At 34.7% G+C, this 18,740-nt stretch overlaps 1 protein-coding gene across 1 annotated transcript in view; it reads right to left on the bottom strand.

Annotated features, from left to right (window-relative positions):
• LOC140747528 (uncharacterized) overlaps positions 1–18,740 on the bottom strand; it is a 106,819-nt gene that overhangs the window by 31,138 nt on the left and 56,941 nt on the right. Inside the window, exon 2 of the mRNA XM_073080035.1 lies at positions 6,168–6,406. Within this exon, the coding sequence (XP_072936136.1) occupies positions 6,168–6,243 (76 nt within the window). The 5' untranslated portion in view covers positions 6,244–6,406. The remainder of the gene's footprint in view (positions 1–6,167; positions 6,407–18,740) is intronic.

The following is an 18,740-nucleotide window of genomic DNA, read 5'->3' on the forward strand; positions in this document are numbered from 1 at the left end:
CATAAATAGTGTTAAAAAAGTTCTATCATTCCCAACCAGAAAGCCAATTGCTAATTTTTACAGTCCTTGCTTCCAAATGAACGGATTTTAAAATAAAGTTCCATCTCCTATTAAATGACCTTAATCTCCCAAAAACCGTAAAATAGGTGTCCTAATATTTTTAATCAGAAAGCCAAATACCAATTTTCATAGACTTTGCTTCAAAAGCTGCGTCCTTTAAACAAAGTTTCCAACCCTATTTTACCTTCTTATGGGTAGGTTTTCCATAAACGGTGTTAAAAATGCTATATTATTTGGAACCAGAAAGCTAGATGCTATTTTGTACAGTCCTTGTTTTCCAAATTAACGGTTTTTAAAATAAAGTTCCATCTTAAAACGACCTTAAGGGATGATTTTCGAATGACAATGAAATAGGTGTTTAATTATTTTGTACCGAAAAGCCAAATACCGATTTTCAGAGAGATGACATCAAAGCTGGGGAACTTTCATACAAAATTACAACCCTTATTTAACCCACATAGGGATTGATTTTCCATAAACGGTAGAACTAAAGTTCTACTTTATCTAACTAGTAAGACAATGGCTAACTTTCATAGTGCTGGCTTTCAAAATGGCAAATTTTAGAATAAGCTGTCTACCCCTATTTAACCACCTTAAGGGTTGATTTTGGAAAAAATCTTACATTAGATTTTTATTATTTTAAATCTAAAAGCTAAATATGAATTTTCATCGAGTTTGCTTAAAAATTGACGGACTTTCATACTAACTTTCAAACCCTATTTAACCCCCTTAACGGTGGAATATCAAAAAATCCGTTCTTAGTGCGCATTTACATTATAAAATTAAGCTTTATTCCAATTTTCATGATTCTAGCTTCAGTAGTTTAGCCAAAACCTTGATTAATACGTTTTGAACGTGAGTATCTTTTCGCTCTTTATATATTATACATAGATGTCTGATATAATTGCATCTTAGTTGACGTCAAATGTAACACATGTCACAATTATTTGATCCACGTTAGCATCACATATTTTTGCTGCCTATAAATGTCAGGGGGGCTAGCCAAGTTGACATTCTACAGTCGCTTGCGCTGTAGAAACGCTATAGAAACGCTAAAATGTATGAAATTATCAATGATCACGTGATCAAAATAGCGAAGTAGAAAAGTCGTAGCCAAGTTACACGATAGAATAGAACGCTAGCGATTCTACGACGCCCATGTCATTGCTTTTTTCCATACAAATGACAACCTTTGACAACCTATTGACAACCTTTTGATTTTTTTGTCAAATTTGTTAGCGAAGCGTATTCTAAGATAAATGTCATAGTGAGCGATCGCGCCGACCCTGTAGAAAACGTAAACGCTAATAAAATGGCGAATTCTGTATCAGCTGTTTGTCACTTCACTACGCGCTATCACTGCATTATAGACTTTAATTACTTTTGATCATTTGAAAATGTATACCTACTTTAAATTTGTTGAAATTTGAATATGGCTCTCTATAACTAGTGTATCCTAAAATATTATAGAAATGAATTGCACAGACGTTTTTCTATTTTAAATTAATATGAACATATAATACAATAGATAAGTAGATAGGATAGAACTTAGAGTTATTCCAGTGCTTAAATAAAAAATATTGTCTCAGTTTAACTGTTTTATTAAATCATTATTAATCCTTCTCATAATAAATTTACTTGTAACTAAACAATTTATTTAAATCTTAAAAGAAAAATATAATATTAATATCCGTATCCTTTTTTTCATTATTATCTCCTGTTTCTCTGCAATCTCCCTGTCTAGGCATAAAGCTGGTAGTTATGAGGTTTATTTGTTGAGATGGCATGTATGGTATACACCCAGTGACATACCCATTTATAATTTTTGCCTCCTCGGAAGCCGCTCCTACGATGGGAGAAGATCCTGAGTAGCTCTCCTTTTGATGAGCTTAAAAGTGCGGGTGGATTTCATACGCTCACTAGCAAGCCCATTGGGGTGTCCTTATATGACGAGTATATGATTTTAGTTTATTTGTCACTTCCTCTTTCCCTGTTGTCTCTGCGGCATCAGTTATCATGCGAAGCATTTTCGATTGGAAGCGTTGTGTGATGTCCAAGTTTGAGTTGGATGCGGTTCTCCAAAGCTTAGATCCATATGACCATACCGGTTTTAGTATGACTTTGTAGTAGTCAAGTTTGGTGCTGAGAGACATTCGTGCCATGAGCCAGTAAATTTTACGAAGTTGGACGTCCAGATATTTTCTTTTGGTCACATCACAAATTACATGCAATCGCTGTTACTGTCATTAGTAATATCGCTATAAACAATAATTTGTATGCTCTTTGTAAACAATCACCAATCACCATAGTTACCGTTCATAGACATTATTAAGTTTAGTTTTTGCAAATAGTTTTAATTAACAAAATACATGTACTATAAAATATGGTATATTTTTTATGTATATTATGATGTTATATTTTAATATTACTATTAAATAATTAATCATTACCATGTAGGTATTTTGGCTGGTGTAGAAACCAGACGATATTGTATTTGACGGCACATTGATATTAAATGTGATCGCTAACCATAGACTTATCGTATATGTAGAATGAAACTTGCCAACGAATAGAATAGAAAACGAATAGAATGCAAAGTTTGTAACATGGCTAGCCCCCCAGATATTTTTGCTGCGTTCGTGCAGGCATATATTATTGAACTCGTTATTGGGTCACATATTTTTGCTGATCTGCCCATAGTCATATATTTATGCTCGTGACTGTACATAAATTTCTTAGAACACTTTACAAAGAATAAATTTATATTAAGTGTTATTTTAAAATATATTATATTGTTCGGTATTATGTTTATACGTGTGTATGTTTATACGGTATTAGATTTAGTGAATGGATATAAGAGTAAAACAGATAATTCTTATGGTACAGAAAGTGTTTTAATTTATTCAATATAGTATATTATACCACATGATCGGACATATTTAACGATACCCTACATCTTTATTTTTGGAAAGAAAAGACATCTCCATGAATTCCTTCACAAGAATCCGTCCAAACTTCTTTATTCGGATAAAGCGGATTTTATAAACTGAAACATATTCAAGTGCAAACACACTTCATGGTTAACTTTTGAAATAGTTTAATATTGCGGCAAATATCTTGCAAAATTTACCGAAGATATAATTCAATAAAATTTATAATAATACAAGCTGACCCGGCAAAAGTTGTGTTGCCATATAAATAAAAAAATGTTAAGGTTAACCCTTATAACTTAGGAGGATGAAAAATAGATAGTAGCCGATTCTCACACCTACTGAATATGCATATAAAATTTGGTGAAAATCTGACATCTGACACGAGAATTTTATATATAAGATTTATACCATTACATAGATTATCCTAAGAAATATTGTGCAAGTTTAAGTGAACGACAGTTACATCACACGGAATGCAGTTTGCAGGGGGCCTAATTTCAGGCGGCGCTCGCACGTGGCGGTTGTGGCTGTTGAATAATGAATTACGCGGCGGCCGACCGGCGGTCAGGCGGTACCGTGCCGCACTACACTACGTTCCTCGTTTTATAAATTGCCCTCACCTTAAATTAGTGTTGCCATCAGCGGTTTTCCCACTGAATTTACGGATGAAAATTTGTTTCCCTATCATAATTATATTTTGGTATTTTAGCAAAATGATACTCCAAATAATGTCAAAAATTTGTTCAGTCATAGTATTAACATAGAAAACTAAAAAAATATTAAATTAAAAAAACATTATCCGAGTTGTAGATAATTTTTAACGAATTATTGGAGGGAAGTAGCCGAAAAGGGCGATAATACCTAACTTTTACATTACATATAAAATAACCATATTATCCTTATAAACAATATTTGCCATCAGTACCTTTTTATGACGTAATCTAACGCAGTAATCATACATAAAAGGTTACGAATCAGAATGTTTTAGCAAAATAATAAATATCCCTCCTTAGTGCCAATCTATGTAACTGGTATGTAAATGGACTCCGAGAAGTACAGTCGTGGGCGTTCACACCCACATAGTACTTTATGTCTCTTGTTTCGTTTCAATCTCTTTATACTTCACCTAAAAATAAATGTTCCTTACTTCGGTTTACGCACGCGATATTGCTTAAAGTTTGTGGATGGTTGAACAAAAATAGTCTGATTAAAACTGATTTTTAAACAGTCTAAAACAAAATTAATACGATTGTGTCTAAAAGCTTAATAACTCTAAGCAATATAAATAACATAAAATTTTTAATACAGATTTATAATGGTGATCGTGATTTCATATTAGTTGTTTGCTTTGTTTCATCTAAAGCTGCTTCTAATTTTAATCCAGGTAATTAATACATTCTTATATTATCTACATACAGAAAATGCCTTACATTCATTATCCTGATCTAATTTACTGTATTTATTTTTGTTGATCAAGGTGGTAGAACCCTTCGTGCTTAAACACTTAAAGTACAATCGCCAAACATGTTTTTCTCAACAACACTGATGGTGCTGATGTGTTCTGGTTTGAAGAATATAGTGAAGGAATAGACGAGGCATTCCAACTTAGTACTTAGGATTAGCAACACACCGATGGCCAATCTCACATAGGATTCTTATCCTTTCTAAGGTTGCATTTTAATTAGATGGACTGTATCTCTTTTATCCTATAATATATAAAAAAAACTACATGAATAACAAAAAGTTATTTCCAAAATTTAGTCCAGTTTAATGTATTTCAAAGTTTGTTATTAAACTCCTTTATAATAAAATGACTACGGAAATATTGTATCTAGATCCCTCGGTGCCTTTTTTGGAGATTTTACCAAACTTTGGGTTAAAGTCAAATATTTTACCTCCCTTACGACCCTCGTCCCTATTTGCGCATTCAAACGAGGAACCATGAATTATGCAATTTTAGAAATAAAAGAAAGGGCGTCATACGGTTTGGTAGGTTTTTATATGAATCACAAAAATGTAATAAGGATTTTGATCCAAACCCCGTTAGGAAAATATTTGAGTTAATTTTGGGCCAATATTCTCCATGAACAGTTTTTTACTTTTATAAAATAATTCGTATCTTTTGATTTTAATCCTACAATACTTAGAAATATATTTATATTTCTATACACAATTATTCATTCGATCTTTACGTTTCACGTTATAGACACAAACGCGATGATAAATACGCATAAATATTTATAAATCAAGGTCAGACATTTCCAACTAAAATATACAGTCATGATAATAATAAATCAGTAACTTTGGCTACGGATATAAGATTAAAAAAAATTGATAGGACTATGTCTTTATCCAGGTCATAAATTACTAGTGAATCAAATTTCACACAAATCTGATCAGCTTTTTTTGCGTGATTGAGTAACAAACACAGAAACTTTCACATTCACAATATAGTACTAGTTTCCGATAGTAACTTCGTTCGCGTGGACTTTAGGTTACGAGTTGAGGAAGTTGTTATAATATGATCATGTTGACATCGACAAATTCAAACTTAAGAATCATGGTAATTAGTTCAACAGTGCTAGTGTCTGTGAGCCTAACGGCGAGCCAGGTGACTTTATGAAAAAATATTTTATTGATATATTGGATGGAGCTATATATGGATAAGGTTTGAGTAGTAAGATTTGTTAAAAAAGTATTTCTGTACTAACAGCTTGTGAGCAAAGACATATTTTTATTTACCGAATCTCCTATGCAGCTGACGTGATTTAATTTATACTAAATGTTTATCATCATCATCAAGTCATTACTGTCCCACTGCTGGGTACGGGTCTCCTCTCAGAATGAGAAGGATTAAGCCATAGTCCACCGCGCTGGCCAAATACGATTTGGTGGACTTCGGGTACATTCGAAAACTTTTTTTAAGACTTCTCAGAGATGCAGGTTTCCTTACGATGTTTTCCTTCAACGTTTAAGTAAGTGATACGAGTAATTAATTTGTAATACGCACATAACTTTGAAAAATCAGAGGTGCGTGCCTGGGATTTTAACCTCGGCCGTGTTTCATAGCCATTATTAGGCTAGCACTGCTTTTATCCATGTATCATTACATGGAATATATAACTTATATCTATTATTAACAAGCTCCCGGCTTATAGAGGCTTTTACTCTTACCTTGGCATTGGGTGTCCTTTATAATGAAGAGCAGAAACGCGGCGATCGTGATGAACCTCCAGCGGCGCCGTCCCATTTTGTTTTATTTATTCTCACCGTAACATTGATGTGAGTCCCAATACAAAAATATTTATTAACTGAAAGTCTTTTTGGAAACCGATAATGCCATATTTGGCACTTGACTTGGCACGGTTATTGATTGGCACTATTGAGGGATAACATGCCGGTCGTCGTCACATCTGAAACAAAATAAAATCGGTTGTTAATAAAATGTATTCGCATTATCATGAATGTACGAGTACTGTCTTTCAACTGAACATGTTATATCTTTTAGCTGAATGACTATGAAATTTTAATACGTTTATTTAACAAAGGGCTGATTGATAGACTTGAAAAGAAGTTTTAATAATTTCCACTAATGCTATTTTAAGGTGACCTACACAACACACACTAAGATTCTCTGCATGGTAGTTGTAATGGACTCACACGAAAATGAACACAAACGTCTAAACCCAGAGCAGAAATAAATCCATTATTTACAATTTTGCCTAACCGGGGTTCAAACCCGATAACCTGAGCATATTAAACCTGCATACCGACAACTCCGACTGGTACCAGACTCGTAATTTAAAAAACGTATTTTAAAATCAGAATAGCGTGCCTCGTATTCCAAATGGAGCTCGGGAGACAAAAATTTAAAACCGGGTTATCACTGTTCTCAAAATTAAATTTCGGATACAATTGGTAAATTACACAACGGTGAAGTGAATTAACAACTTCGTAGATGCACAATGAACCGCAACACAATTTTGATTGCACAATCGACTTGTACAAAAAACGTTCGTTCATTTGCAACTGAAATAACATTCTGTTAAAACTGTTTTCAGTAACGTTTATTTTCGGTAATGGATATTATTGTTTACAGTGTTAATTTGGTGAGTAGTATATTATTTATTTATGGTTCAAATAACAGATAAAGATTTAGAAAATGAGTCATTAATTTTCAATTTGAAATTATCACTGTAGTTAGTGGATAACTATACACGATTAAAAGTATATTAGATTTACATTTGGTTAGTAATACATTGGTACTACTGAGGATATTTTGAAATACCTAACATGTTATATAAGATAGAAGTAGGAAAAGATCATGCAGTCCACCTGATGGTATGTACATGCTGCCGCATGACATTTGTAACATGTCCCTATAAAATAAGGTTTTACTTATAGTAAGCGGATTATAGATGTATTGCCAATTCGAAAGTCTAAGACGGTCATCTCATATTATGTAAATCAATCCGAATCCACATCTATCGGTGGATACCGAAAAGCAAGTGTTTCACCTAAAAATAGGCGTGGCGTTGATTACGAGAGCCTTTCAAATTCAATAGCACCAGAAGTCCAGCCTTTAACCAAAAAATAAAAACATCGAATCCCAAACTATTGGCAATATGCTACAGGTAATTATTAATAGATTTGGCTTTATAAAGCAATTTAATCCCTACATAACAAAGTAAATTTTGAAGTAAGAAGCGTATTGCCGTTACAGCCCCTTCGTCTTTATTGGAATAAATTTTGTTCAGGATAATCTACCGCTAAGCCGAACTTGAGTTTCCGATCCGTAATCAATAGATCCGAAATTGGGTGTATCCAAATTGAATGGGAAAGAGGTGTCAGGTGGGACCGAAACTTTGGGAATAGCTTCGGAAAATGTTCAAATATTGCAACTTTTATTTACGTCAATAGCGTGTATCGGAAAAAGGTATGGCATGTAATTTTTAAACGCGTGTGTAGATTTTTATTAAAAATGCATGCTGGTGATAGATTTTGAGCGAAACATTGTTATCTTTCCATTCATTTTTTACGACGTAAGGTAATGTTGTTTGAGCATGCACCTGTGTATTTATAGGCATGTATGTCGTATTATTTGGCTCCATAGTCCAAATTGATGGATTCTACGAGAATCTTACAAGGTTTCGTTGGATTCCTCTCATTTGTAGGAGAGATATATGTATATAGTAATTAGAGCATTCGGGTTTCTTGTTTTTATAATACATCCAGCAATTGTTAAATCGTGAGACACAATATTTAACGTACCGGTCTGTTACCCAGACTGTTACGGGTTCGATTTCCTGTTAAGCAAGTATTTGAATAATAAAATAGAAATCTGTTCTCCGTCTTTGTTTTCGTTACTTTATTGTTTATGAAAGCGTCACAAATCAATGAATCGAAGTGAAAAGCTATCACGAAAAAATAAATTTGTTATAATTTTAGCTCATATTAATGGCACTAGTAAAGTTATGGAAAACTCTAATATAACCAACACATAAGATCAACACACATTGACTCTATAACTGTAACGTGTAAATTATTGAATATAGAGTACCTACGAGTCCGTTAAGAGTCAATGAAAACGATCGCTACATATTTTAAGAAATGTCATGAACCGAAATTGCGCGCAAGCTTAATTCTATATCATTTTATTGAAATATATTAATAAAACATTGTTTTATTGCTCGTCGAACTAAAACTTTGAGCCGGGATAATCAATAAGTCCAGAATTGGCTGCATTAAAATCGAGTACTGCCGGAGTGGCAGGTGGCGTCCCAACTTCGGGAGTAACTTCGTTAATATTAGGGATGGCGATTCTTTCCGAAAAAGATCGATTCGAATCGAAGTGTAATAAATCGTTTAAAAAAATCGAGATACAAAGAATCGATTCTTCAAAAATCGATCTTCAATCTTTTCAGCTACGAAAGGGCGGAGATAGCGAAAAAAGGTCATCAGGACCATACAAGAACTGAAATGCATATCCGTCAGCAAAAAATGATCGTAATACTTCGAAAAGATCGACTTTCGATCTTCTAGGATGAAAGATCGATTCACTCCATAGTTAGAAATCGATTAAAATAATCGATAATTTTTTTGGCCCAAAAGATCGATTAATCGAAGAATCGATCTTATCTCAGATCGCCATCCCTCTTTAATACTGATATTTCTGGTCTCCCGATTAATATTTAGGTTAGCGACCGTTAAGTTCTGACATGTTCAATACAAACTTCGAGACAGCCTTCAAAACTTGGTAAAAGTGCGATCCCAAAGAATATTGTTGTTTCTTTGTTGAAACATGTTGAATTGAGCAAGTATTATGTCTTGTTCGAAGTTTGTTTTGTGTTCCATATAGATTATGATTTGCATGTAATTTATTTATGATATGTGCGCTTATAATATTATTTATACTTGAAACTGTAGAAGAAGTTCAGTTATTATGAAAAGTATAAACAAAATACGCCACTGCCAAAGCTTGTATATATAATAAGAGGACAAATCTTATACCTATCTTCTCAATTAATGTTTGGATAATTGTGTTTAAGAGTTTATTACCTGTCATTATTATGTCTTTATTTACTCAATCGCTGGCATTCTTACACTTTGCATTAAAATACTATATTCTTTATTATTCATTAAATAATTATATTGTAAATAACACTATTACAATATTTTTATGGATAACAGTTTCGATTGATTAGTAAATACCTATAAAAATACTCCCATAATCTATTGACTTTATTTATGACAATAGTGATGTCACTAATATAATATATAATGCACAGACCTGTTGGGTACAAAACAAATGCAGGTCTGTGATATAATGGGTATAAATAATGCTGTACTACATATGTAGTACGTCTCTATACCCATAATTGGATTTGCCTCAAACGTTATGTTTTACTTCTAATGTAATTTAATTATTTCTATTCCGCAAATCGAATTCGTCTTCAAACACCAAGAATTCGTATTAGTTCGAATCCTTTGCCCGAGAAACGTGAAATGCGTATTGAAAGTGGCAACGTTAGATGAAATTGATTTGAGGGGAAAAGGGGCAAACGAAATTGCCTTTTGAGGTTAACGCTCCCGTTTTGAGGTCTATTGATAAATCCGCTGCAACCTTATAAAAATACGAACAGCTAGGTAAGATGGAAATTTTTACTCGAAATAAATTTTTAAGCTTTAAAATTTAAGAGAAATTCAATTTGAGTTTTAATTGATGAAAGAAAATTGAAGTTGAAGAAATCGGCAAAAAATAGTGTAGTGCCTTAACTAGACGAATGATTACAAAGGGAAAACCCGAATTGAAAATATAGCTGAGGTTACTCCTACAGTTTTGACGAATTCAACGACACTTAATATTATATTAAAACCCGTCAAGCCATTTGGCTTGCCAAACAGCTTCAGGGCATTTCATACTTGGGTATAAAGGGTACACAGCACACGTTCTGTCCCTTGGTACAGTCAAAAATAAAATTAAAATTGAAACCATCAAATAATCTCTATCACTCAAGTAACCTTATTTGTCATGTCCAGTTTCGTAAATCCGATAATAATCCTCCAACTGAGTTCTCGAAATAGTGCATTGAAACTAAAATGCAGAAAATACAGAGAAAAGTGAAGATCAATCCGCTCTATCTACTTACACGATATTCCATTTCAATCAATACAATTCCAGCTACGCGGTATCTTAATAATAATAAACAACTGAGAGTATTGTGTGCACAAATTGTTTGCCAGGCAATCTGTAGAAATGGAATCACGGAAATAAAGATGGTCGATTGGTTCCGCGGATCCATCTTAGTTTAGGTCCCGGTTTATGCCTTGCCATTTCTGTTAGCGAAACGTTTTATTTATGTTGCCAGCACCGCAAAAAATATTAAGATGATTACTTTGATGTCGGTGAAAATTCAAATTTTATTCCCGTGGTGTTTTCTTGATGTGATCAATGTGAAAGCGCGGAGAAATCATAACTAATAATTATGCCGCATAGGAATGTAGATTTGAATATATACATTCAATTTTAGTTACATGATAATTGTCAATGATTTTAGGAGACATAGGTTCTTATTACTCATACCCTTTTATCAAAAATATTTGCGATTTGAGCTTATCACCAAAATATATAGAAATTTCTTATAGAATCCTTTATGTATCTCCCAAGGTTATGGTCTCTTTGGGGTCATACTGAACCACGATGCTGCAATAACTATTGCTAGATAAGGCTTAGTGGCCAATGCGTGTGACAAAACCTTTGAAATCACCCAAAAGCGTCCGATTAGATTTAACGGCCCAATGTTTTAGGTCCCTAAGGCCCGTCTGGTGTACTTCTTTTCGTCCATCCAAGAACGAACTACACTCATGTTGTTATCTCATACAACATGTTGTCCAAAACTAAATAGTCAATTCATATCACAAAAGCTTTTGAAGCACACAAAAGAGTCCGATAAGATTTAACGACCCAATGTTTAAGGCTACTGAAGCTAGAAATGTCATGGAAAATTTTCGAAGTTTCCTTTCCAACATCTAAGAGCCGTACTTTATGTTTTCCACAAACTGAATAGTGTCCAATTCATATCACAAAACCTTTTGAAGCAGGCAAAGTGCCCGATAAGATTTAACGACCTAATGTTAAGGTCCCGGAAGATCGGAAATGCCATGGATTTTTTCATTTTCGGCCACAGATCCAAGGACGAGTGCCGTCCAGACTGATTTATCGTTTGCGATATGCCTGTGCCTGAGTTAAGAGCGCTTCTTATACCACTATAAGAATGTACTCAGGGCGTTCACGTAGTAACTTTGAGTGAATTAAACGTTACAGTGGTACAGTTATAGAGTACAAACTGAACATTTACATAGGTTGGCTTCTACTTTTTTTTTGATAGACATCGTTTGATACACATAATATTTCAAAAATGTCATAATATTTTCGACTTCTGTCTGCTTCCAGTGCCTCCAAGCATGGCTTATAGCTTATAAGTTATTTTATAGATTATATTGTATCTAGTATTCTAGTAATTTGCATAGTTGTAGTCTCATTTGGAAAGAGTTTGCCATGTTTTCAAATCTATGGTAACTTAATCAGTGCATACTACATTTATAATCTATCTAATTTTAGAAAAGGAGTACATGAGAAAATATCGAGAAATGACAATAAATGATACATTTATTGAATTTGCTTTTCCTGTCTTTCGATGTGCCCCATCCCTAAATTCCTTTATAAGGCAAATTAAGGCACTCTATATGTCACTTTGGCATGCCATTAAGCCACTTTATTTTGCCTTATTTTATTATCTTTGTTATTTCTGCCGTTCTTCCTATCTCATTTAGGTTATATTCATAATTTTGAACATTGAATTTTCACCTTTACTGTTTTTTTCTCTACTCTCGAAATAATGTATTAGACGTATACTCATTAATAGCAAAACATAAAATCTATAATGTATCACCCACATTAGTCTATTTGAACTGAAGCTTTTGTTTTTAAATCATATTTTACACCTGATTAACGTTTTATGGTAAGTATATTTTTAAAAATAACTCCTTTTCGTTGTCTAAAATCTTATAGCTATGATTCATCTTATATATAAAATTCTCTTGTCACAATATTAGTTACCATACTCCTCCGGAACGGCTTTACCGATTTTCACCAAATTTTATATACATATTCAGTAGGTCTGAGAATCGGCTACTATCTATTTTTCATACCCCTAAGTGATAAGGGTTGTTCACCCTTAATATTTTTTTATTTATATGGCAACACAACGTTTGCCGGGTCAGCTAGTTTTTTTTATAAATAGTCGTCCCTTCAACATCTCACTGTCACAACACCATACACACATAGAACGCAGTGAAACGGCCAGTGACGCGCACTGCGTCACGACGCCCCGCATTCGACTCGTGAAAGCGGCCGTTCCGAGCCGGCGAGCCGTTTCTCGCGTACTCGCTGACCGCCTATTCATGCACGGAATCGATGCGTTGTAATGCGAATTTGTTACGACACGCGATTATTTAACTTTAACTTGTATCCCGTGTGACGCCCTACTTGCAAGACTGTTGTTCGTTTATAAGCAGTTTTTTCCCTTCCGTTAATGGTTTATGTATGTCCATGCATGATTATTTTTTTATCTATATTTTTTTTCACTTGTGCATGCTGAGTAATTTTTAAACAGGTGTTTTATATATTTGCCATTGAAATCTAATTAGTATTTTTTCAGATTGACGCCCAGGGCAAAATACGTTGGTTTATTTATTGCGTAAATCAGATTGAATTTGGGGAACAGATAGTTATTTTGAAATTATTATTTGTATAGTTTTAAGCACTAATTAATTTTCGAGTTTATATTGTCTTTCGTCCGTTATATCAATCTATCAATGTTTAGCCCACCGAACATTGGAATTTGTCAATTATTAGTAGACAGAAATTGTCTCTCGATGTCTGGTAGGCAAGACATATTTATTAATAAAAAGTAAATAGTAAAACCATATTCGCTGCATGCAATTCCGAGATTTTGTCAATGTTCTGCAAGTGAATACAAAGCGAAATTGCTATTGTGCAAGAATCTGCTAGAGGCCAAAATTTTTGTAGCCAAGCAATTATACGAACAGCATTGATGTGTTTCGAGCTGAATATCGAGGGCTGTAACAATGCTACTTGCCTACACTTACAAAAGTTCAGTATAAGTGCCTACATTGTACATAAATACTGTAAATAAATGTATGTAGCTCTACATAACTAGGTTTCTTTTATATTACGATCTGAAGATGAGATTTCATATGTACCACATACTACAGTTAGAACATAAAGCATTTCATGTATTCAGTAGAAGGGTGTGGAAGGGGGTGACATTAATGCAGTCGCAAAAACAGCGTTTCCAGTACTGTGACCGAACGCAGCAAGTCACCAAAACGTGATGCAGTATCGATAAAATCGCCAAAAACGATTTGCGACGACGACAAAATTATAAGTAGCGGCACACATGCAATATAAGTATACTATGATATCGAAAAGCGGCAAATATCCTTTTTGTCTTCCTAATAGAAACACAATAAGCCAATAAGCACACAAAATTGCATTACGAGGTATATAGATAAAATCAAAGCAAGTCATAAATACGGTTCGTGCGGACATTTCCGTGTTATTATCATCATTTTCCTCTCTTCCTCCCTTTACATGTCGACGATATATCGCGTATATCTAACCAAAGCGTATGTATTAATAAACAAGTAAATCTTTTGACCAATGTTATGTACCTATTGGTACAAATATTATATTACGTAAGCAACAACAACTTTTTTTATCAACGTATTAGTCTTTACTGCCAGTTTCTGCTGTTTATTACATATCTTCAGAGGAGTCTAGAAAAACTTTATTTTGGTTTATAGCAGGGGATGGATCTCTTTCGATAAGCGAGAGAAGCAAGATGCCGTCAATTGTAAAATGACGTCATAACTTAGTATGTAACTGCGTCGTCTATTTATTATGCTAATATAAAAACAAGTAAGTGTAACATTTTTTAGAAGACAACAAAAGAAAAGTCCTTAGCTACAAGTGTAGTGGATCTAGCAAGGATATTTATATAAAACTAGTTTTTGCCCGCGGCTTCGCTCGCGTTTAAATGAAAATAATATGACATACTAACATACATAAAATTGAAAATTCGTACCTTCATTAGAACGACAGTGGCGCCATCTGGCGAAAATTGGTCGAACCAGCTCTGGAACCTTCGTGGGCTCATGGACAACAACTTTGCTCGATCGCAAAACTTGATCAAATGCATAGTTAACGATTCAATCCTTACTAATATCGATTGAAATAATCGATATTTTTGGTTCAAAAGATCGATTTTCCGATTAATCGATCATAGATCGCCATCCCTAGTTCCCGTGGGATTTCCGGGATAAAATGTATCCTATGTCCTTTCTCGGGTCTCAGACTATCTTTGTACAGAATTGCTTTAAAATCGTTTCAGTAGTTTAAGCGTGAAGAAGAGACATACATACAGACAGACAGACAGAATTACATTCGCATTTATAATATTAGTAAGGATTATGTTTAGTTATCTTAATAAAAGTTCTAGACAAATATCATCAAAGACATAGCATCATACGCTTTTCACATTTAATAAACAGCTGGCGGGTACTTTATAAAATGTTCATCTTATTAAAGTTCAAAGTACTTTCATCCTACATCCTAAGGCTTGCGTCATCTGGCTTAACGTCCGAGTTTGCATGCGGAGATGAGACCGACCCTTGTGAACGGAACAAGTGTGTGTGACGGATAAGACAAATACATTTCCCGTGCCCCCGGCTCTTTCAACACTTTCAATAAAATGTTAGAGATATACCGACTTATGTGCTGATCATCTCAACTCTGTGTATGTATTTTTTTTTATAATATAGGAGTAGCAGACGAGCATGCAGTCCACCTGATGATAAGTGGCTACTGCCGCCCATGGACATCTGTAATCAACCCCAGATAGGATTAGATATTCTTACCTGAGGTCGGCCATAGATGCGCCGCTACCCCTGAGGACTAAGCTGGTACGCCTCGGAAAAGTCTGTCTCCCTTACCACGCCCTTCAAACCGGAACACAGCAGCGCCTAACACTGCTGTTATAGGGTAGAAATAGGTGTGGTGGTGGTGCTGCCGGAGTCGAACCACAAAGGGTTCTACCACCTTCGACTAAGTAGTACTTCGTATGAGTAATGATTAAACACACATATAAATCTTTTTATAATAATGGATGTGGATAATATACCTACTTATGTGGTTGTCAAAGTTTTACATTTAAGAGATATAACACAAGAACTCTGTCCGTAGGAATATTTTTTAGAATATTGAAGCAACAAACGAGCATGCAATCCACCTGACGGTAAGTGAATATTGTTGCTCATGGGTATATGTAACCACATAAAATTGGGGTTCTACCTTAAGCTGATCATAATTGCGTTGCCGCACACGAGGACTGAATGGTGACTCTGTACGTAAATCAGCCTTAGGAGTACGCGAAAACCCTCAATGGCAGAATCACACTAATAAATAATAAATGATAAAACAGTTATTATTTATTAGTGTGATTCTGCCATTGAACATACAGGACATATACTACTATCAGGATCCAGAGTACCTATATATCACTGTAGTCACAAAATACATTGACTCCATCAATTAAGTTAACAAAGCAATCAACCTACGAATTTCGAAAGTCCCTCCATAATCTAATCAACGCAGAGGACCGCTCATTCATACTAATCAAAAATATCGCAATTCATCCGCACATAGACAATAGACATCACAACCATCACACATATGCACAATCGTTACCCCAATACGTGATCGATTAGTCGAGAACTAATTAGTATTTCACCGTCATATGCCAGTGCACTGTCACTCACGTAGTTAGCTAACTTCTAAACCGGTGTGTTTCAAAGTGTAGTCAGTGTTTTTCAAAGGGGATCAAATCTCGACCCCCTGGGGTATATTAAAGTCTGTATAAAAAGGTTGCGAAGAGCCGAAAAACCTCAGCAAAATACAATGTAAAGTTCAAAAATTATTTTTGCTACGAAATTTAACCCCATTGGGTATCTCACCGATACCTAATTACAAAAATACATAAAATATTGCACAGATTTCATATATGTCACATCCTACTAATATCATAAAGGTAATATAATAAAATAAAAGAGATACACCAGAAGACGGGGGGTGGAAAATATTTTCATAATACTACAAATGTAGCATGAAGAAGGTTGAAAAACACTGTTCTAAACTATTTTGCTATGTTAATCTACTGAAGGTTTGCTTATAATTTCGTTATCCGGGTACATATATGCCACGCTCGGGGGAGCATGTAGGTGAGTGTGTTATCACAAAGTTTGTTAATATCAACCTAATTACCGGGGGCTCCAATCACCGTTGGAGTATCTGGACATACTCGTATGAAGTAACTGTGTATGTAGATTGCTCATATTACGTTAATATGGGTTGCGATGTTATTTTTCGATGTCAGAGGTATGATAACATGATGAAACTCTGCCTCTCAATCCAGGGTATCCAAGTCCATATCTCAAGCCCGCTCCGATTTTTCGAATGTGTGAAATTAATTATCATTTGCTTAATAATGCAATTGAGAAAACCTGCATATTTAAGAGATCTTTAAAAAAACCTCAAAGGTCTGTGAAGTCCACCAATCCGCACTTGAGCACTGCGGTGGGCTATTGCCCTAATCCTTCTCACTCTGGCAGTAGGACAAGTAATGGGTTGACGTCGGAGAATGCCATTTAAGAAAACAAAATAGGTTTACGTACGTTTGTATTCGCAAAACTCAAAAAATAGTCTATGGATTCACTTGAAATTTTTACACAACTTTGCATACATATATAAGGGTGTTTTATGTACCCCAAAAATACCATGGAAAATATGAGACTAGAGAGATAAAATTACCATGGAATATGAGGCTATGAGACAGATATTCGTAGTCGGATTTAGCTTCTAATGAGTAATCCGATTGTTCATTGTAATAACGTGTGCACTTAAGGCAACATAACATTTACATTAAAATGATCTAACGTATTTCGCTTAAGAGCTGTTCAAACAAGTTTAATGGCCGAAAAATTACACGAGTTGCGCCATTGTATCTCTGTCGGTCAGAAGGTCGTAATGTCAATGTGTCAGATATATTTTAGCAGTTTATAAACTACCAACATCCGTCCAAACGTAAATTAAGTAAGTCGTAATATGGTCAGTTATGGTAAATACGTATTTGAAAGTGGTAGAGCCATTTGTGGTTCGACTCCAGCGGCATCACTGACACCTGTTTCTGCCTCATAATAGCAGTGTTAAAAGCTGCTGTGTTCTGGTTTGAAGTGGCAAGGGAGACATATTTTTCCGAGGCAATCCAGCTTAGTTCTCAGGGGTAGCGACGCAGCTGTGGCCGACCTCAGATAGGAATCTAATCCTGTCTGGGGTTGATTACAGATGTCCATGGGCGGCAGTAGCCACCTACCATCAGGTGGACTGCGTGCACGTCTGCTACTCCTATATTATAAAAAAAAAAACATTTCCTGAAACTTTATGTGATGTAACGTTGGAATTCTACGGGACAGTTACGGAAATGTGGATTAAATCTAGCATTATAAAATAACGTTAGTGTTGACCCAAAAATGTGTTAATCCTCGGAGCAATTTCCGGATAGCAGAAATAGTTAAAATTTTACGTTAACATTTAATGTGCAAAGCTGATACTTAAATTTAACATAACTTCATGTAAAAATATTCGAGATACTTACTAAAAAGTTAACTATCACGCACACATTACGGAGACTTCGGAATGTTGTAAATTTGGCATTTATTTACCTAATTAATATTTAATATAAAATTCTCGTGTAACAATGTTAGTTACCGTACTCCTCCGAAACGGCTTTACCGATTTTCAACAAATTGTATATGCATATTCAGTAGGTTTGAGAATCGGCTACTATCTATTTTTCATACCCCTAAGTGATAAAGGTTGTTCGCTCTTAACATTTTTTTATTTATATGGCAACACAACATTTGCCGTGTCAGCTACATTTTTTCAAAGTGGTAGAACCCTCTTTGTTCGCCTCCGGAGGCCCCACTGCCTCATCTATTTCTGCCATATAAAGCAGCGGTCAGCCGCTGCTGTGTTTGCTACTACCATATTATAAAAAAAGTTATCCATCCTTGCATAAATTTCAATTAGTTACATATTAAGCAACCCAC

The sequence above is a fragment of the Epargyreus clarus genome, unplaced genomic scaffold, assembly GCF_041222505.1.
Source record: "Epargyreus clarus isolate Ecla_fem2 unplaced genomic scaffold, WU_Ecla_fem_2.2 ptg000014l, whole genome shotgun sequence".
Lineage (NCBI taxonomy): Eukaryota > Metazoa > Arthropoda > Insecta > Lepidoptera > Hesperiidae > Epargyreus > Epargyreus clarus.